Source organism: Pristiophorus japonicus, chromosome 3, assembly GCF_044704955.1.
Source record: "Pristiophorus japonicus isolate sPriJap1 chromosome 3, sPriJap1.hap1, whole genome shotgun sequence".
Lineage (NCBI taxonomy): Eukaryota > Metazoa > Chordata > Chondrichthyes > Pristiophoridae > Pristiophorus > Pristiophorus japonicus.
The window spans coordinates 263,565,149-263,587,567 of NC_091979.1; the positions used below are offsets into that span (position 1 = coordinate 263,565,149).

Consider the following 22,419-nt stretch of genomic DNA (forward strand, 5'->3'; position numbering starts at 1 on the left):
CCCAGGCGGTAACCGGCACTGAAGTTCACGGACACCGCTGTATTCGCCGCGCCCAATCACAAACCCCTTAGCACCCCATTAGCGCAACCCCGTTCCCCAGCGCTAATGAGAGACGCTAAGCAGACAAATTTCTACCCTTAGGTCTCAAGTTCAAAACAGTAATCCAAATTATGTTGACGTAGATTTACTTTGAAAGATCCAAATTTAGCTCAGTTCAGGCCACTTTGGATTTAGATGCAAACCTATATCCAATTGCCTTGGCATCTGCATTCTCTGAGAAAGTTACATATTCAGTTCAATTACTCACGAGATACAATACCAGGCAAAATGCCTTCCCCGTTGACAACACCAAAAATGTCCTGCTCTAGCAAGAAAAGTCACTGCATTTCTGGAATGGGAGATTAAACATGTCATTAGATGACTCGTTTATTCTGAGGAGAAATTGATGACCATATAGCAGGTTGTTGTAATTGAGATATGAAGCCAAGTTGTTACAATTGTTTGTCATTTACTTTCCTTTTCAAGACATGATTAACAGGAGAGAAACAGATCTGCAGTTCCCAGGGTATAAACTTGATCAAGCAGGTGGTTTCTACTCAAGTGGAATGTTACCAGTTGACGGGGACAGTTGAAATAAATAAACAATGGAGCAGGCAGTCCCTCAGATTGCTCTTTGTGAACCTGAAAATCGGAGGCACTTGGTTGTTGCCAATAAAAGGAAGCAAAATAAATTCCTTTCCCCTGGCTGTGTCTCCAAGCGAAATTGAAAGGGATTTGATAAAATCCCCTGCTCTTCTACTGCCTCAATATATGGATCTGATAAGGGGAAATTACAAGGATTTTAATTTAATTCTATCTCTTTATTTAAAGTAGTTAGCAGTGTACTCTTAGCACTTCACCAGTAAAGCATTTATTACACCAATTAGTGTGATATTGCTCTGTAGTTACTGTTTATTATGTAAGGCAGGGCTAATACCCATTTGAATTACTTAACTAGTGGAACAAATTAAGTGTTGTAAAATGAAATGAATACAGATAATACATACCTGTAGGGCAGGGAGAAATATCACAATGGTTCCAATTTAATCTATCTTGTTTATCCTTAAAATAGCACCAAGGCTTTTCATCACCATCAGGATTTCTGGAAATAAATAGTTTAGTTGAATTTTTATTGTTGTCACTTATCTTTAAAACAAGCACTATATATATCAAAGTAACTATTTGTACTGTACTTTTTTGACAGACAGCTGTCCGTCCAGCACCCCCCCGCCCCCCGCCCGTACTGCACTTTTTTTGACCGACAGGCGACAAGCCCCGCTCCCTGTCCAGCCCCACCCCCCCCATCCCGGGCCAGCAATCATTGCCTCCACGTGGTGCCTAGAAGCAGGACCTGAGGCCCGAGACTCTGCTGAGACCTTGACTCTCTTCTGCCGCTGATTCCCCGAGGACCCGCCCTCGCTAGGCCCCGACACTCTTTCCCCCCTCCAGGACTCGCTAGGCACCGACTCGCTCCCTCGCCGACTCTCTTCCTCCCACCCTCCAGGACTCGCTAGGTCCCAACTTGCTCCCTCGCCGATAGCGGCAGTCCTGGGCCCGAGAACGGCCGGGGGGGGGTGAGCAGCGGGCCTGGGCCCGATGGGGGAAGAGAGAGCGGCTGGGGGGTAAGAGAGGGGCTGGGGGGAGAGAGAGGGAGAGAGAGAGGCTGGGGGGAGAGAAAGAGGCTGAGGGAAGAGAGGGGCTGGGGGAGAGCGAGAGGCTGGGGGAGAGAGAGGCTGGGGGGAGAGAAATGCTGGGGGGAAAGAGAGGCTGCGGGGAGAGAGAGAGAGAGAGAGGCTGGGGGGAGAGAGAAAGAGGCTGCGGGGAGAGAGATAGAGGCTGCGGGGAGAGAGAGAGAGGCTGCGGGGAGAGAGAAGTTGGGGGGAGAGAGAAAGAGGCTGCGAGGAGAGAGTGAGGCTGGGGGGGCGAGAGAGAGACACGGGTGGTGAGGAGAGTCACTGGTGGGGAGAGACACTGGTGGTGGGGGGGGGAAGATGGATCACATTCTTCTAACTCCCTATAAAGGACATCATTGGAGTGGATGACATCAGAAGTCATGACACTGTCACTATTCACTTCATTCCCAATAAACCTGTTAACAATACGTAGACAATACCTGCCCCATCTATGGTGGGGTGGGGTGGAGAAGATGCACTTGCTCTGGGGTAAGGCACATTGGCTGGGGGAGGCATGTACTTGGACTGGCGTAACGCACTTTGGCTGAGGGGGGATGTACTTGGACTGGGGTAACGCACTTTGGCTGAGCGGGGGATATATTTGGAGTGGGGTAAGACACTTTGGCTGGGGGAGGGATGTACTTGGACTGGGGTACAGGACTTTGGCTGGCCCTTGCTGTTTTCTGTCCTCTGTCGCTTTAGGAAGTCAAAGTGGATCGAGTTACAATTTGCAAAGTCAATGAAACCTTGGGATGGGCAGTTCCAGTTATACATTCCAGTGAAACTTCAGGGTGTGGATTATCCTCCATAGATAATTATATATACATACAATGTTTTCATTGAAAAGGATGTAATGATGATTTTCTAAAATATTGTTTTCAAAAAGTGTATTTGATTGCAGGGGTCGGCAACCTCCAGCTGCTAATATGGGCGGAAGGGTCAAGAACCAGTGGGCACAGATTTAAGGTGATTGGCAAAAGAGACACAAGAAAAAACATTTTTTACACAGCGAGTGGTTAGGATCTGGAATGCACGGCCTGAAAGGGTGGTGGAGGCAGATTCAATTGTGCCTTTCAAAAGGGAGTTGGATAAGTACCTGAAGGAAAATAAATTTGCAGGGCTATGGGGAAAGGGCGGGAGAGTGGGACTAGCTGCAAGTGCTCTTGCAGAGAGCTGGCACGGGTTCGACGGGCCGAATGGCTTTCTTCCATGCTGTAACCATTCTATGATTCTATTGGATGAGGAATGTGTACACTGTGGAGTTCACATTCTGTGAGAGCCAAGGTTAGAGGAGGTTCGTGAAAGAAAGCTTCAGAAATATGTAAAGTTTGTGGCCAAGTGTGGAGCCCCAGAGTAGAAACATGAGGGTTGTGCAATGGAGGTGGGGTGTCAGGGATCATGAGAGCATAGAAGAGATTTTTAAGGTGTTTGAGAGTGCACTGGAGGGGCATTAGGATAGACTGACCCAAGCAATACCACCATTTAGCATTCCCTCCCAAGTAAATTTTCACCCCCTATATATTTTCTTTCTGTGGGCTGGATCTACCGGTCCTGTCTGCCTCTGTTTTTGCACCGGAACGGTGACAATGGCGGTGATGAGTACTTCTGGGCGGGGGGGGGCCAGCTTCCATTGCCCCGCCGGGGTTTTCGGGGCCGGTCTCGGTGGGGCGCGGAGCATCACCGCCCGGAGGAGGCGAACCGGTGTGCAACGCCCCTGGTTGCGACACCGGCTCGATTTTTGAGTCCTGCCCGACCCACAGCGCCATGTCGCCGCCCGTGAAAACAGGCGGTCCGACCTATACCGGCTGCAGTGAGGCAAGTAATGTCCACCTCAGGTAAGTATGATTGTTATTTCTTTTATTTTTTTTGCGATTTATGTTGTGGTGGTGTGGACTATGTATTGGGAATATTTTTGATGGGTTTTTTTCAGGCCTTTTTTTTTTTCTCCCCAGGCCTCTTTTAGAGCACTCCCAGACTCGGTTGCTTAGCTCGGGAGTTTCGCATGCTCAGCCGGCCAGGTGTGCAACGCCTCCCTTAGAGCTCCACCCCACACTCAGGACCCAGCTGTCCTATTTTGCTGACTGAGGCGCAAACTATTCCCGGACTCAAACATTACCACCCAGCCGCCACTACTGCACCGAAATGAGCAAAGCCGAAAATCCAGTCTATATATGTCTGCCTTCCTATACCTCAGCTGTGGCTCAGTTGGTGGCACCCTTGCCTGAGTCAGAAAGTAGTGGTTCAAATCCTACTCCAGAGACTTGAGCACAGAAATCTAGGTTGACACTCCAGTGCAGTGCTGAGGGAGTGCATTTATGCATGAAAGACAGTTAGAAAGGGGAAAGGCACAGAGTTAGAGAAAGATTAGAAAGAAAGATTTGTATAGCACCCTGATGACCATTGGATGTCTCAAAGCGCTTTACAGCCAATTAATTACTTTTGGAGTGTAGTCACTGTTGTAATGTAGGAAATGTGGCAGCCAATTTGCACACAGCAAGCTTCCACAAACAGCAATGTTATAACAACCAGATTAGTGCTGAGGGAGTGCTATACTGTTGGAGATGCTGTCTTTCGGATGAGATGTTAAACTGAGATTACGCCTGCTCTCTCAAGTGGATGTAAAAGATCCCATGGCACCATTTTGAAGAAGAGCAGGGGAGTTATCCCTGGTGTCCTGGCCAATATTTATCCCACAATCAGCATCACTAAAAACAGATTATCTGGTCGTTATCACATTGCTGTATATAGGAGCTTGCTTTGTGCAAATTGGCTGCCACGTTTCCAACATTACAACAGTGACTACACTCCAAAAGTACTTTATTGGCTGTAAAGCGCTTTGAGACATCCGGTGGTCATGAGGGTGCGATACAAATACAAGTCTTTCATTCTATCTAATCTTTTTCTAACTCTGTGCCTTTCCCCTCTCCAACTGTCTTTCATGCATAAATGCAGTTTGTGTCTTTCTCTGTCCCTCTCATATTTATCTTAGGCAGGAAAAGAACAGAATACAACCTTTTAGGGTGTCATGGTTAAAACTGACTTTCTGAACTTAATGCTGAGCCATTTTGCAATATTGCGTACTCCACAGTTCCATTAACAAACTGGCATTTATGTTGGTAAACTGACTCGTTTAATGGTTCAGAAAAAACGCTCAATTCTGATTTGTTAATGGAGTGAAAAATTTGGATTTAACCTGTTTTTGATAAAAATGAAAATTACAACCCTATGTAACTGCACACTACTAAAAGCCTCATTCTGTCAGCTTGCAATAAAACTGGTGCAATCATATAAAGGTGACTTTATTCTGCAAATGATTTTATCTACATAATAGTGTATTCTATGTACATAAAATGCTCAAGCGTTAGAAAACCAATTGTAGCTAATTTGGAGAACTGAGGTGCCATTCTGTAAATATTATAAACAAAAGGATATTGTCTCTGAAGATCTCCAGATTCTAATCCCGTTCTCCTCCTGATAGCTGTTAAAAAAAACAATGAATACTGACAAGCCCACCATTTCAATAACCAGTAAATGTGCAACTCCCCCCAATCTAGTATTTGATTTGTGAGTCTATGTTCTGATAGACCAAGGGTTCAAAACTTTGAAGTATGAAGTTAAGCATAAGTTATAAATTTAAAAAACTATCACTCAGCTGGATGGTGCAGCTCACCTGAGTAAATCAACGTTCTAAAGCTGTGGTACCTGCAATAGTTGTGGTCACCAATGCCATATTTGCTGGGAGTCTCCATATGAGTACCAATGGCTTCCTTTAGCAGCAAGTTAGAGCTCCAGGACAAACACTTCTTCCCCTTTTCAGTTTGTTTCACAAGACCTCTATATGATGAGCCGTTACCCTGGTAACAATCATTTGGCGCTATGAAAAGAAATGCACAAAAGAGCTTCTCTGAGTTTAAATATGATTGTTGGTTTCGATCATTTTGGAAAATAATGATGCGAACAGCATTGTTCATTTTATTTCTTATTATCTCGCATTACTTCAGAATGGAGCCCTTGTTAAATTCAACCGAGACAGATGTGTCATGAATTTGATCCTAGTAGTTACTAGAAGCACTGAAAGGTTTGAAGAAATTGCATTAGATTGCCAACACAGAGATTTCCTATTGCCTGGTTCATAAAGTAATGGTTAAATCTGCATGTAAGGAGCAGCGTTCCAGGTGAAAGCGCTGTGAAGGCAGAATAAGCAGTGTTTACAGCTGTGAACTTTTGGAATGGTTGTGTGTTTAGAAATTACTGCTGACAGTATTAGGTGGCTAAATGCTTAACATGTTTGTTTGACATTTCTTTCGTCTGTTATTTTAACACAGCCCTTAATCTGTGAACATTTGCACATTATGGCCCTGAATTTGCAGCCCCTATGGGCATGTACGAGGTGCGCAGGTGCCCATAGGGTCCCCGCAACTTCTAGGATTAGGCTTGCGAAGCGCGTGCGCCTAAACCTGGGACTTGCGATCTGTCAAGAATCCTGACAGATCGCACGCATCTGGATGTAAAGGGCTTCCGCGGACAGAGAGTTGGGCTATTTGCTCAACTTCTGCCCAGCAAGTGCCCTTGAAATTCTTACGACTAATAAAAGCTGGCGTAAGCCCTGCTTTTATCAGCGCGACTTTTAAAGGACAGAAAAACACATTATTTTCAATAACTGAAACATCTGAAATCCTGTTAGACCCTTTAAAATCTTAGACCCTTTAAAATATCTAAATTTATTTTTCAAAAAATAATTTTTTTGGTTCAATTAATTAAACTTCATTTTGATTCATTTTAAATATACGATGTTTTTAAAAATATATTTTAAGTTTTGTGTGTTTTTTGGAGTATTCCCATTCATACTTATGGTGATTCCATGCGGAACTCACCACAAATATGAATGGTAATACTCCGACTTTGATTGGTTGGGCCGACCCACATGATCCCAGGGATGTGTGCGAAGGTATCCGCCTGCAATTTCTGGGCCATTAAGTGTTTGTCCACTAAGACGGCTGCCAAACTAAAGAATGTTGTGATGAAACTATAGCAGCTTTTATGTTCCCAATATGTATCTGGGTTAACTGGCCCTGAAAAGCAATGAGCCAGAGATCCTGGCACTTACACTTGGATTGTGGCCACTCAGAACTCCACTGCTTGTCCAACAACAACAACAACAACTTGTATTTATATAGCGCCTTTAATGTCCCAAGGCGCTTCATGGGAGTATTATAACACAAAGATTTTGACACCAAGCCACATAAGGAGAAACTAGGGCCGGTGACAAAAAGCTTGGTCAAAGGGGTAGGTTTTAAGGAGCGTCTTAAAGGAGGAGAGAGAGGTAGAGAGGTAGAGGGAAGGAATTCCAGAGCTTAGGGCTTTGGTAACAGAAGGCATGGCCACCAATGATTGAGCGATTATAATCAGGGATTCTCAAGAGGATAGAATTAGAGGAGTGCAGATATCTCGGGGGGACGGAGGGGAGGGGCGTTGTGGGGTTGGAGGAGATTACAGAGCTAGGGAGGAGCGAGGCATGGAGGGATTTGAAAACAAGGATGAGAATTTTGAAATCGAGGCGTTGCTTAACCAGGAGCCAATTTAGGTCAGCGAGCACAGGAGTGATGGGTGACTGGGACTTGGTGCGAGTTAGGACACGGGTAGCCGAGTTTTGGATGACCTCAAGTATACGTAGGGTAGAATGTGGGAGGCCAGCCAGGAGTGTGTTGGAATAGTCAAGTCTAGAGGTAACAAGTCTAGAGGTAACAAAAGCATGGATGAGAATTTTAGCAGGTAAACCTTATGAGATTCTCTAATTTGTTTGAAAATGGTGAGTGTCCATGTCACTAGGGATGTATCTAGAGTTTAGGTGCCTGGGTCAGGGGTTTCACGGACCCTTCGTAGAAGCTCCTCACATCCGCCACTAGGTCAGCCAGTGCACTTGGTCTAATTATCTGCACTGACCATACACTGGATACCAATGAAAGTCTGGGGTATGGCAAAACTAACAAGCTTCGAAGCACCTGTCCCCAGCCCCAACCCCACAAATCCCCCCTATTGACTCTGTTTCATGCCCAAGTCCATTCAACTGCAGATTTAGGGGCCATTAGGTGGCACTTTCTCCGGTCACAATCTCATAGAGAACTGACAGTACTCAGATGTGGGTAGACTATCAATGTCCATTTCTCTGAAACCTGCCAAACAGAGTGCAATATTGCAAGATAGGGAGGGTATACATTTTTTAATATAATGAAAATTTAACTGTGACATGTTGGACTAATTTTTAAAGGATTCCAACTTTCTTCTAGCTTTTCCAACCATCTTTGTGACTTGTTTGACCCAGTCTAACTCAGACCACAAAATTGAAAATGACCCTCATATCTCTAATTGTTTACCAAAGTTAGAGAAGGAATTCCAGAGCATGGAGGCTATGCAACTGAAGTCCAGACACTAATGGTGAGACTACTGAATTTTGGAGTCCTATCATATAATTTCTACTCACCAAAGCTAATTCTCTACTAACAATTTTATCATCCATGGTTTCAAAACACATTTATATGTTAAACGGCCGGCGATACTTTGGAAAGCTATGTACTGTGAGTCAATGGATGACGGCTTTTACTGTGGATGAAGGTTACTGTAAGGGAAATGGTTCACTGTGAACAAACGAATACATTTATATTAAAGACATCAGTCACAGCTAGAACGAACAGTAATATTACCTATTTCACATAGTTCTCCTCTGAATGATCCCGAGCAGTTGCAGCTGAAGGTTCCTTTCTTCTTCCCAGCCCTGCATGTTGCTCCATTTTTACAAGGATTAGGTCTACATGGTGCAGTTGCTTGAAAGACACAATTGTCAAAAATAATTAATTGAGAGAGAAAAAAATTACAAATGCTGGAAATCTGAAATAAAAGCTGGAAATACACAGCAGGTCCACCAACATCTGTGAAGGGAAACATAAATATTAGCGACATAGACCATCTGTCGAACTAACACCTGGAAGTATAAGCAAACACTTTAATAGGACTGAACAAAATGAAATGGGGAGGGAGAACAATGGATGAAAGTCAACAGTCTGGTGTTTAACCATTATCACAAAGAAACAGTCAATGGGCTGGATTTTAGGCTTTTCTGTTTTCGGGGCGAAAACGGAGACGGGGTGAGGAAGTTACCAGCCGGGAATAGTTTGCGCTTTGGTAAGGACGTTTCAGCATCTGGGCCCTGGGTCAGGGGGTGCAGTGCGAAGGGAGGCGTTGTACACTTTTCGTGGCGCAAAAATGGGAAACTCGCGAACTAAAGTGCCGGGATGTGTGCGCTCCGAGAGAGGCCTTGGGGTGGGGGGGGGGGAAACTTAAAAAAAACCCACAAAAACATTCCCAAAACATTGCCTATGCCACCACGACACAAAGCGCTGAAACGATTAAAAGAACAAACACTTGCACTTTCCTTTGGAGTACTTTAACTTCCTCACCGCTGCCGGCATGGCTGCAGTGCACTGATTTCCCAGACGGTCATTGAGGGCGCAGTTCCGGTTGGATGGATCAGGCAAAAGTCCAAACTCCTGTCGGTGCCGCAACCAGAGGCGTTGCACACCCGGCACAGCTCTTCCCGGCAGTGCTGCTGAGCGGGCCGGAGGAGCGCAGGAGACCTGAACGCCGCCTTTCACGCCGCTCCGAGGCGAAACCCCAAGTGCCAAGGACCGGAAAATCCAGCCCAATCGGTTTAACAGTCCTTAAACAGGTTTTAAAAATGCTGGAAGGAGGTGAAGATGTGTTGGATGATGGACGGAGATCAGCGCGGTCAAACATTAGAAATCAAAAAGGAGGTTGAAGGCAGCTCAGTCATACAGTAAAAAAGGTATTAGAAGGACAAAAATATTAAAAACAGTTCCAGGAAGTATGGTAATGAAATGGAAGATGGACGGGAGAAGCACACAGGAAAATGGGAGAGACTGTTCAGGTTTTAAATTGCGCAAGTCATTGGTCAGACCAGAAGGAGGAAACTCCCTTTTAAAATTATTTATGGAATCAGTTTCCACCACCTTTCCAGGTAGAACATTCCAGATCCTGCTAATTCTCCGATTGCAAAATGTTTTCCTCATCCTCCCTCTAGATCTTTTACCAATGATTTTGAATGTATGACCTCTGGTTACTGACCCACTCACCAGAGGGAATAATTTTTCTCTATCTACTCTATCAAAACCTCTCATTGTCATGAAAACCTCCATTAGGTCACCTCTTAACCTTCTATTTTCCAAGGAGAACAGTCCTAACTTTTCTAGCCTCTCCTCATAACTGAAATCACTCCTCCCTGGTATCATCCTGGTAAGCCTCCTCTGTACCTGTTTAATGCCTTTACATCTTTCTTGAAGTGTGGTGCTCAGAACTGTCCACAATACTCCAGCTGAGGCCTAACCAGTGACTTATAAAGTTCTAGCATCATCTCTTTTCTTTTATATTCTGTTCCTCTATTTATAAAACCAAGTAACCCACATGCTTTTTTAACCACCTTCGCAACTTGCCCTGCCACATTTAAGGATGTGTCTATATGGACACCAAGGTCTCTCTGCTCATCTACACTTTTCAAAATCATGCTATTTATAGTATATTGTCCTTCCAGATTAGTCCTCTCAAAGTGCATCACTTCACAGTTCTCTGCACTGAACTCAATCTCCCATGCTTCTGTCCATTTCATCATCCTGTCTATGTTATCAAGAAGCCTATAACTATCCTCATCACAATCTACTACTTTGCCAAGTTTTGAAAAACTGAAAACTTTATAATGCTGCTCCCTAGACCCAGTCTAGGTCGTTTATAAAAATTGAAAAGAGTAATGGACCCAAAACTTGGGAAACACCACTGCAAAACACTTCACTGTCTGAATAACATCCATCCTCCACAACCCTTTGCATCCTGACACTAAGCCAAGTTTGTATCCAGACCACCATTTACCCCTTAATGTCATGGGTTTCCATCTTCTTAATAAGCCTCCTGTGTGGGACTATGTCGAATGCCTTCCGAAAGTCTGTATATACATCGACTGTACTACCTTGATCAACCATCTCTGTTACCTCAGCAAAGAATTCATTCAGGTTAGTCAGATACGATTTGCCATTAACAGATCCAACCTGGTGCTCCTTGTTTAACCCATGTCTTTCCAAATGAAAGGTTATTTTGTCCCTGATAATGATTTCCAGTAACTTCCCCACCACCGAAGTTAGGCTCACTGGCCTGTAGTTTCCTGGCTTATCCTTCTCTCCTTTCTTGAATAGTGGTGTAACGTTAGTAACCCTTCAGTCCTCTGCACTACTCCTGTATCCAATGTGAATTGAAAGATTGTGACCAATGCCTTTGCTATTTTTACCTTTATCCTTAATGTTCTTTCCTGCTTTTAGTCTATTTTGTTCTTGCTTTTAAAACAAGAATGCTCTTCTAAGTAAACAGATAAGAGAATTAAATATAGAGAGAATATTTAGTATAATGAATATATAGTAATAAACTTCAATGTATGCTACAAAATCAACCTGTAACAGGAACATAATTACACCCAAGGCCAGACAAACTACGCGAGTTGATTTGTCACTTTTACTATTGGGCGGATAATGGGCGGTAGTGGATTTTGCGCTTTGTCCTTTCCATTGACTTCAGCTGGGTAGTGTGTATAACAGGCTGACAACCTGCTGCTGCCCATTTTCTACCCATAAAAACTCACCCCCGCATAGCCATGACAAACTGCGAATGGGAGATATTAGATCAAGTATTTTGTCATTTACTTCGAAATATCTAAAGATTATATGACTCATAATAAATAGCAGTGGGTCTTACCTCTTTTGCATAATGGTGATACATATGGGTGTTTGCATTTACATTTATAATATGGTGGGTTGGACTGGATAACACACTCTCCATTTTTGCATGTGTTTTTCTTACAAGGATCATTCACTGTAACAAAAAAAATCAAGATTAATGGTAACATTCTGCAGTCAATTATTACTCATTCATCTTGTGGATTTAAATCATCACATGAAAGACTAAATCGATTACTTTGTGATTATTTTTTGACTATTGCTACCCTAGTAGTAAATTATTACAAATAGTACAATCTATATTAATGACTTGAAAGAAGGGACAGAGTGTAACGTAGCCAAGTTTGCTAACGATACAAAGATGGGAGAAAAAGCAATGTGTAAGGAGGACACAAAAAAATCTGCAAAAGGACATAGACAGGCTAAGTGAGTGGACAAAAATTTGGCAGATGGAGTATAATGTTGGAAAGTGTGAGGTCATGCACTTTGGCAGAAAAAAATCAAAGAGCAAGTTATTATTTACATGGAGAAAGATTGCAAAGTGCTGCAGTACAGCGGGACCTGGGGGTATTTGTGCATGAAACACAAAAGGATAGTATGCAGGTACGACAAGTGATCAGGAAGGCCAATGGAATCTTGGCCTTTATTGCAAAGGAGATGGAGTATAAAAGCAAGGAAGTCTTGCTACAGTTATACAGGGTATTGATGAGGCCACACCTGGAATACTGCATGCAGTTTTGGTTTCCATATTTACAAAAGGATATACTTGCTTTGGAGGCAGTTCAGAGAAGGTTCACTAGGTTGATTCCGGAGATGAGAGGATTGCCTTATGAGGAAAGGTTGAGTAGATTGGGTCTCTACTCATTGAAATTCAGAAGAATGAGAGGGGATCTTATCGAAACGTATAGGATTATGAGGGGACTTGACAAGGTTTATGCAGAGAGGATGTTTCCAATGATAGGGGAGACTAGAACTAGAGGGCATAATCTTAGAATAAGGGGCCACCCATTTAAAACTGAGATGAGGAGAAATTTCTTCTCTCAGAGGGTTGTAAATCTGTGGAATTTGCTGCCTCAGGGAGCTGTGGAAGCTGGGAAATTGAATAAATTTGACAGAAATAGACAGTTTCTTAAACAATAAGGGATTAAGAGGTTATGGAGAGCGGACAGGGAAGTGGACCTGAGTCCATGATCGGATCAGCCATGATCGTATTAAATGGCGGAGCAGGCTTGAGGGGCCGTATGGCCGACTCTTGCTCCTATTTCTTATGTTCTTATTGTTATATATGTGGACTTGTATTTACTCTGTACAGCCACCAGAGGGCTCATCCCCTGGAGTCCCAAGGGATCTGATAATCCCTTAGGAGCACAGGTATTTAAGGACGCTTCACAGGTTGGAGAGGCACTCTGGAGACCTGCAAAAAAAGACTAAGGTCACACTTTTCTTTGAGCTCACACTCTTCAGTCTGACTCTTTCTCCATACACAACAACTGGCAATGAGGTACAGATAGCGAACCCAAAGATGCAGAGAATAGTGGGCATCCTGGAGAAATTTTCGGTGGGAGATGATTGGGAAACTTTTGTGGAGTGACTCGACCAATACTTCGTGGCCAACGAACTACATGGGGAAGAGAATGCTGCCAAACGAAGGGCGATCCTCCTCACCACCTGTGGGGCACCAACATATGGCCTCATGAAGAATCTGCTCACTCCAGCGAAACCCACGGAGAAATCATACGGCGATTTATGCACACTGGTCCGAGAGCATTTGAACCCGAAGGAAAGCGTTCTGATGGTGAGGTAACGGTTCTACACCTTCAAAAGGTCTGAAGGCCAGGAAGTGGCGAGTTATGTCGCCGAGCTAAGGCGCCTTGCAGGACATTGCGAATTTGAAGGACATTTGGAGCACAAGCTCAGAGACTGTTTTGTACTTGGCATTGCCCACGAAACCATACTTCGCAAACATTTGACTGTAGAGACCCCAACCTTGAGTAAGACCATAGTGATAGCGCAGGCATTCATTGCCACCAGTGACAATACGAAGCAAATCATTAACATCTTGTTGGCGCTGTGGGGGTGATCATCATTTCCATTCATGGCGATTCAAAGAGTACGTTTGCGAGGGCTGTGGAACAATGGGACACCTCCAACAAATGTGCAGGCGAGCGGAAAAGCCTGTTAAACCTGCAAACCACCACATTGCAGAGGAGGACAGATCCATGGAGGGTCATGGCGAACCAGAGCCTCAGACCAAAGAGGCAGAGGTACATGGGGTGCACACATCCACCACGAATTGTCCCCGATAATGCTGAATGTTGAACTAAATGGACTCCCAGTGTCAATGGAGCTGGACACGGGCGCAAGCCAGTCCATCATGGGCAAAAAGACTTTCGAAAGGTTGTGGTGCAACAAGGCCTCAAGGTCAGTCTTAACTCCAGTTCGCACAAAACTAAGAACTTACGCGAAAGAACTGATTTCTGTAATCGGCAGTGCTACCGTAAAGGTCTCCTACGATGGAGCGGTGCACGAACTACCACTCTGGGTGGTACAGGGTGATGGTCCCACGCTGCTCGGCAGGAGCTGGCTGGGAAAGATATGCTGGAACTGGGACGACATCCGAGCGCTATCACCCACTGATGACACTTCGTGTGCCCAGGTCTTAAACAAATTTCCTTCGCTGTTCGAACCAGGCATCTGGAAATTCCAAGGAGCAAAAGTGCAAATCCACCTAATTCCGGGGGCGCGACCCATCCATCACAAGTCGAGAGCAGTACCATACATGATGACAGAAAGGGTAGAGATCGAGCGAGACCGGCTGCAAAGAGAGGGCATGAATTCACCGATTGAGTTCAGCGAGTGGGCCAATCCTATTGTCCCAGTCCTCAAAGGAGACGGCACCATCAGAATCTGTGGCGATTCCAAAGTAACTTTCAATCGTTTCTCCCTGTAGGACCAATACCCACTACCAAAGGCCGACGACCTCTTTGCAACGCTGGCGGGAGGAAAGACGTTCATGACGCTGGATCTGACTTCAGCCTACATGATGCAGGAACTGGAGGAATCATTGAAGGCCCTCACTTGCATCAACACGCACAAAGGTATTTTTGTTTATAACAGATGCCCGTTTGGAATCCGATCAGCGGCGGCGATATTCCAGAGAAACATGTACTGAAGTCATTCCCCCACCCTGTGGTCTTCCAGGATGACAGCTTGATCACAGGTCGGAACACAGTCGAGCACCTGCAGAACCTGGAGGTGGTTCTTAGTCGACCCAACCGCGTGGGGCTCAGGTTAAAATGCTCAAAGTGCGTTTTCCTGGCACCTGAAGTGGAGTTCTTGGGAAGGAGGATTGCGGTAGATGGCATCTGGCCACCAACGCGAAGACGGAGGCAATTGAGAACGCACCGAGGGCACAGAACGTGACGGAGTTGCGGTCGTTTCTGGGACTCTTGAACTACTTTGGTAACTTCTTACCGGGTCTCAGCACACTGCTAGAAGCACTTCAGGTCTTACTACGAAAAGGGGACGAATGGGTTTGGGGCAGAAGCCAAGAAAATGCCTTTGTAAATGCGAGAAAATTGTTATGCTCAAACAAATAGCTTGTGTTGTATGATCCATGTCAGCGTTTGGTACTAGAATGTGATGCTTCGTCATATGGTGTCGGGTGTGTATTGCAACAAGCTAATGATTTCGGGAAATTGCAACCGGTTGCTTATGCATCCAGGAGTCTGTCTAAGGCTGAGAGAGCCTACAACATGATTGAAAAAGAAGCATTAGCGTGTGTCTATGGGGTAAAGAAAATGCATCAATACCTGTTTGGGCTAAAATTCGAATTCGAAACTGACTATAGAAACATAGAAACATAGAAAATAGGTGCAGGAGCAGGCCATTCAGCCCTTCTAGCCTGCACCGCCATTCAATGAGTTCATGGCTGAACATGAAACTTCAGTACCCCCTTCCTGCTTTCTCGCCATAACCCTTGATCCCCCGAGTAGTAAGGACTTCATCTAACTCCCTTTTGAATATATTTAGTGAATTGGCCTCAACTACTTTCTGTGGTAGAGAATTCCACAGGTTCACCACTCTCTGGGTGAAGAAGTTTCTCCTCATCTCGGTCCTAAATGGCTTACCCCTTATCCTCAGACTGTGACCCCTGGTTCTGATTATCCCTGTTTTCCGAGAGTAAAGAGATAAACACCTCGGCCCGCATCCAGAGATGGGCACTCACGTTGTCCGCATACAACAATGCCATCCACCACAGGCCAGGCACAGAAAACTGCGTTGATGCTCTCAGTAGGCTGCCATTGCCCACCACGGGGGTGGAAATGGCGCAGCCCAAGATCTAGCCATGGTTATGGAAGCTTTTGAGAGTGAGCAATCACCCGTCACTGCCCGGCAGATCAAAACTTGGACAAGCCAGGACCCCTTATCTCTAGTCAAAAGCTGTGTGCTTCACGGGAGCTGGTCCATGTAGGAAGAGATAAAGCCATTCCAGCGACGCAAAGATGAAATGTCTATAGAGGCAGACTGCTTTCTGTGGCGCAATCGAGTAGTGATCCCCAAGAAGGGCAGAGACACCTTCACCAATGACCTTCATAGTACCCACCCAGGCATCGTAATGATGAAAGCGATAGCTAGATCCCACGTGTGGTGGCCCGGTAGCGATGCGGACTTAGAGTCCTGCGTTCACAGATGTAATACATGCTCGCAGTTAAGCAATGTACCCAGGGAGGCGCCACTAAGTTTATGGTCTTGGCCCTCCAAACCGTGGTCTAGGGTACATGTCGTCTATGCAGGCCCGTTCTTGGGTAAAATGTTCCTTGTGGTTGTAGAAGCATACTCCAAGTGGATTGAATGTGAGATAATGTCGGCTAGCACGTCCGCTGCCACTACTAAAAGCCTGCGGGCCATGTTTGCCACTCACGGCTTACCCGCTGTCCTGGTGAGCGACAACGGGCCATGTTTTACCAGTGCTGTGTTCAAAGAATTCATGACCCGTAACGGGATCAAACATGTCACATCTGCCCTGTTTAAACCAACGTCCAATGGTCAGGCAGAGAGAACAATGCAAACCATCAAGCAAGGCTTGAAGAGGGTAACTGAAGGCTCACTGCAGACTCGCCTATCCTGAGTCCTGCTTAGCTACCGCACGGGACCCCACTCACTCACTGGGACCCCCCTGCAGAACTGCTCGTGAAAAGAGCACTCGAGACAAGGCTCTCGTTAGTTCACCCTGATCTACATGAACCGGTAGAGAGCAGGCGGCATCAACAAAGTGCATATCATGATAGCGCGAATGTGTGACGCGAGATTGAAATCAATGATCCTGTATTTGGATTAAATTATAGACAAGATCCCAAGTGGCTTCCCAGCACTATCGTGGCCAAAGGGGAGCAGGGTGTTTCGGGTCAAACTTTCAAATGGACTCATTCATCTGAAACACTTGGACTAAATCAAACTCAGATTCACGGATTATCCTGAGCAACCCACCTTGGACCCGATTTTTTTTGATCCCCCAACACACACACCAGTTGCAACTAGCACCACGGTTGACCACGAAGCAGAACCTATCATCCACAGCAGCCCTGCAGGGCCCAACATACCAGGCAGCCCAGCAAGGCCAGCTGCACAGCAGCCCAGCGAGGGCCCAACAAATGATTCAACAACACCTGCTTTCACACCGAGACAATCAACCAAGGCAAGAAGGGCCCCAGATCGACTCACATTGTAAATAGTTACACTATTGACTTTGCGGGGGGAGTGTTGTTATATATGTGGACTTGTATTTACTCTGTACAGCCACAAGAGGGCTCATCCCCTGGAGTCCCAAGGGATCCCATAATCCCTTGGGAGCATAGGTATTTAAGGAGGCTTCACAGGTTGGAGAGGCACTCTGGAGACCTGTAATAAAAGACCAAGGTCACACTTTTCTTTGAGCTCACAGTGTTCAGTCTGACTCTTTCTCCATACACAACACTTATGTTCTTATAATATCTTACAGAATCATATAATCTTAGAATGGTTACAGCACTGAAGAAGGCCATTCGGCCTAACGAGCCCATGCCAGCTCTCTGCAAGAGCACCTCAGCTAGTCCCACTCCCCCCGCACTTTCCCCATATCCTGTAATTTTTTAAATTTCAGGTACTTATCGAACTCCCTTTTGAAAGCCGTGATTGTAGATATTTGAATTCTATACATTAAAAACATGTAAATACATTAAAAAAACATTTGATTTAATTTTAGAAAATTTGAAAAGTAATGTTTAAAAAAATGTCTATCAATAATTAAGCATTACATCTGTTTATCAATGTTGGACAGCAGTGGAGACTCCTTGCCGGAGAGCACAGGGTGATCCAAGCTCTGCTCAGCTGCATGATGAGTTCGACGAAAGATCAGAAGTCTCCGCTTCTGGCACCATGTATTTATATTCTCTTGAACAACTCTTAAGTTCAATTAAACTCTCTTTATTCTGGAGCTCAGTCAGCCATGTGCAGTTAAAATGGTGATCCTCATGCACATCGAGGCGATATACCTCCTAATAGAGGGCCCTATACATTCTATCGTTACAGAGGGGAAAAACTGCAAACACTTGGACAATCGAGAAAGAGAATGACTTTGGAGGGGCAGCAACAATTGCAGCAACTTTTGCAGCCGCGGTGTGTGTGAATGTACAGAGAATGGAGGAGTCATATCCAACATGGGCACCACCAGCTCGCAGGCAATGGTGACGATGTGCTGTTCCGTGGAAAGGATGGCCATCGGCATGGAGCAGCACATGCGTCAGTCACACAAGAACATGCTTGCTTTGGAGAACAAATGGCAGACGCTCATTGATCTCATCTCAAGGAGGGATATAAATGTAAACTTGGGCCTTCATCGCCCCACTGATGTGCAACAATGTGTTCTCCAACTCCTTGCTATATCCCTCCTTGCTACTATGCAAGGGAGATGACTGGGTATGGGGGAAATCACAAGAGGCTGCTTTTGAGAAAGCCAGAAATCTGTTATGTTCCATGTTTGCTTGTTCTGCGTAACCCATGTAAATGATTAGTGCTAGCTTGCGATGCATCTTCATACGGGGTCGGGTGTGTGGTTCAACAAGCTAACGAATTGGGAACATTGCAACCGGTCACCTATGCATCTAGGAGTTTGTCCAAGGCCGAAAGGGCTTACAGCATGATTGAAAAAGAAGCTCTGGCATGCGTTTACGGGGTGAAAAAAATGCACCAGTATGTGTTTGGTCTCAAGTTTGAGCTAGAAACTGACCATAAGCCGCTCATATCGCTATTCTCAGACAGCAAAGGGATTAACACCAATGCCTCTGCCCGCATCCAAAGATGGGTGCTCACGCTGTCTGCATACAACTATGTAATCCGCCACGGACCAGGCACAGAGAACTGCGCTGATGCTCTCAGTCGGCTACCATTGCCCACCACCGGGGTGGAAATGGCACAGCCTGCAGACTTGCTCTTGCTGATGGATGCATTTGAAACGAAAAGTCACCCGTCATGGCCTGCCAGATCAGGACCTGGACCAGCCAGGATCCTTTACTGTCCCTGGTAAAAAAACTGTGTCCTCCATAGGAGCTGGTCCAGCGTCCCAGCGGAGGTGCATGAAGAGATCAAGCCGTTCCAATGGTGCAGACAAAATGTCCATACAGGCGGATTGTCTTTTGTGGGGTAAGCGCGTGGTTTGCCTAAGAAAGGCAGGGAAACATTCATACGCGACCTACACAGTACCTACCCAGGCATAGTAATGATGAAAGCTATAGCCAAATCCCATGTGTGGTGGCCCGGCATCGAATCAGACGTAGAGTCAAGCGTGCGCCAATGCAACACTTGCTCTCAACTGAGCAATGCACTCAGAGAGGCACCGCTAAGCTTGTGGTCATGGCCCTCCAAACTGTGGCCTCGGATCCACGTTGACTATGCAGGCCCATTTCTAGGCAAAATGTTTTTGGTTGTTGTGGATGCTTATTCAAAATGGATTGAATGTGTAATAATGTCTGTAAGCACGTCCACTGCCACCATCGAAAGCCTACGAACCATGTTTGCCATGCACGGCCTGCCTGATGTCCTTGTCAGCAACAATGGGCCATGCTTCAACAGTGCTGAATTCAAGGAATTCATGACCCACAACGGGATCAAGCATGTCACATCTGCCCCGTTCAAGCCCACATCCAACAGCCAGGCAGAACGGGCAGTCCAAGCCATCAAGCAAAGCTTGAAACGTGTGTCGGAAGGCTCCCAGCAGACCCACCTGTCCCCTGTCCTGCTCAGCTACCGCACCAGACCCCACTCGCTCACCGGAGTTCCCCCAGCCGAACTGCTCATGAAAAGGGCGCTCAAAACAAGGCTCTCTCTTGTCCACTCTGATCTCCATCCCCGTCGAGGGCAGGCGGCATCAACAAAGCATGTACCATGATCGCGCAAACTTGTCATGCGATATTGAAGTCAATGACCCTGTATTTGTACTCAACTATGGACATGGTCCCAAATGACTTGCTGGCACTGTCATAGCCAAAGAAGGGAGTCGGGTGTTTCAGGTCAAACTTGCCAATGGACTAATGTGCAGAAAGCATTTGAACCAAACCAAACTGTGATTCACAAACATCCACGAGCAACCCGAAGAGGACACCACCAACTTTGACCCTCCGACACACACACAAGTGGCAACCGACATCACGGTTGACCACGAAGCTGAACTCACCATTCCCAGCAGCCCGGCAAGGCCAGCTGCCCAGCAGCCCAACGAAGAACCAACCAACTCACCCACACCTGCATTTGTACCAAGACGATCGACATGGGAGTGAAAAGCCCCAGATCGTCTCACCCTGTAAATAAGTGTACAATTGACTTTGGGAGGGAGTGATGTTATGTATATAACCCTAGGTAACCTGTATCACACCACCATTAGAGGGCATATCTGTTGGAGTCCCAAGGGATCCCAGCATCCCTTGGGAGCACGGTATATAAGCAGGCCTCCCATGCTGCACCGGCACTCTGAAATTTGAATAAAGGAGCTAAGGTCACACTTACTCATTGTCTACAGTACTCAGTTACATTACTTTATTATGAGCATAACACCTCCTTTAAAAGGAAGAGCCAATGTTGGGTTAAATGAATCTTCAGGCTGTCTCTGTTGGGCCCCGGCACCTGCGCTACGTGCATTTCAGTGATTTTGCCACGCCTGGCCGGTAACCCCATAGTGCCCCATTATCGCCCCCCCCCCCCCGTAACAGGTGGCACTAACCAGGCCAATTTCGTCCCCTAAATGCTTGTGTCTTGGTAAATTTCACATTATAAATGGATGAAATGGACTCCATGTAAGAGTTGTTTTGCCATTGTCTGTGGTTATATTGAATCTCACATTAGCAGATTATCACCCACGGTTACCATAGCTACTGTTGTATTGCCTTGCTTAATGTACCTTGGTTCCATTCTAGTTGCACTCCGTTTATTTGGATTATCTTGTTTGATATTTGTTTCTGCTGCAATTGAATCAAGATGTTTGTGATCAACTGTAGCCAAAGAAAATCAGGAGAGGGTTCTCGCCTCCGTTGGGGAATTCACTTTGGGCGAGAAGGAAGAAAAAAATGGCTGCAGTAGGGCATGGAAGCCTCAGTATTGCATTGCCAATGTCTTCTGGAGCTGGGAAAAGCATTGTCAAGGGGGACAAAGTCTATGTACTCCATCATTTCCAATGGAAAATCTCAGAAGTGATGGGGACTGCCTGTTCAATTCTCCATCCCTGCCTACTTGAGTTACACAGGTGAGCTGACATAACTCCAACAGAACATTCTGGCTGTAATGCTGAGGGCATATGAGGGTTGAATTTTCTATGGTATTTGAGGGTTGGGCTGGAATGGGGTAGCACATTATTTGCACCCATGAGAAAAGAAGATGCCTTGTCAATCAAATCATCCATGGTCATCACTATTTGCATATTTATAGTGAGCTCCCAGCATTCATATCACCTATCATTGGGAGATTGCTGTTTGTGAGAAGGAAGGACAAAAGAGAACACCCAAGGACATTTTGCACGTAGTACTTCATTGGTTCGAAAACTCTTTGGAATGTCTTGAGGTCAATGAAGGTGCTATATTAATGCCAGTTCTTTATTACCTTACACGAAGTAGCTTGGCAAATGCTCCATGCCATAAATGATTTCCTTCCCTGCACACTATCTTACAGTTCATTGGGGTAGAATTTGGCCAGTACAGATTTCTGGCGCACTCACCAGAGGTGCACCGTTTTTGTCCGCCTTGAAGTGCTCCAAAAATCTTCGGGCTGAGTTTGGCTGCTCCCCAGCCTCTCCTCGATGATGACGTAGTGTGGCCACTGGATTCGGGGGTGGAGCCATGTCCTGGCGCTGAAATCAGTGCCGGGACCTCTGCACATGCGCGTTAGAGTGTGTGCGCATGCGCAGTAGCTCCTCGCCCCCAGAATCTGTGAGAGTGTGCTGAAGGCTGTGTGGGAGGGGCCGAAACGCACCGCCTCTAGCCCTGGCCGAATGGGTTCCCTCATCGGCGGCCCATTGCCTTCCCAGGCCGTGTTTTGGTAGGACATCTATATTTTATTTGTTATTGATTGATTGATTGCTTATTACTTTGGTCTTGGTGCTTTAGGTGCAGGGTTCCTTCTATTTTTTATTTGTTAATTAATTGCTTATTTTTTGTGCTTTGTTTTGTGCTTTGTAAGTCTTGGTGCTAGGTGCAGGTCCTCACGGCTTCCTTGTATTTTTTATTAGTTATTGAATGCTTATTTTTGTGCTTTGTTTAGTGCTTGGTGCTTTAGAATGTACTTACCTGCGCTGATTTCTTAACTCTTCACAAAGGTTTTCTGTGCTGGCCTAATTTAGTTTGAAGCAACTATTAGCTGTCCAAACTGTCTTAAATGGCCAAAACAGGCATAGATGG

At 45.6% G+C, this 22,419-nt stretch overlaps 1 protein-coding gene across 1 annotated transcript in view; it reads right to left on the reverse strand.

Annotated features, from left to right (window-relative positions):
* Positions 1 to 21,863, reverse strand: part of LOC139255730 (hyaluronan-binding protein 2-like) — a 44,353-nt gene extending 22,490 nt beyond the window's left edge. Inside the window, exons 1-6 of the mRNA XM_070873980.1 lie at positions 21,741 to 21,863; positions 20,931 to 20,991; positions 11,520 to 11,636; positions 8,414 to 8,638; positions 5,415 to 5,586; positions 1,047 to 1,141 (exon numbers count right to left, since the gene is read on the reverse strand). Coding sequence (XP_070730081.1) covers positions 1,047 to 1,141; positions 5,415 to 5,586; positions 8,414 to 8,638; positions 11,520 to 11,636; positions 20,931 to 20,991; positions 21,741 to 21,863 — 793 coding nt within the window. The remainder of the gene's footprint in view (positions 1 to 1,046; positions 1,142 to 5,414; positions 5,587 to 8,413; positions 8,639 to 11,519; positions 11,637 to 20,930; positions 20,992 to 21,740) is intronic.
* Between the last annotated feature and the right edge of the window lie 556 nt (positions 21,864 to 22,419).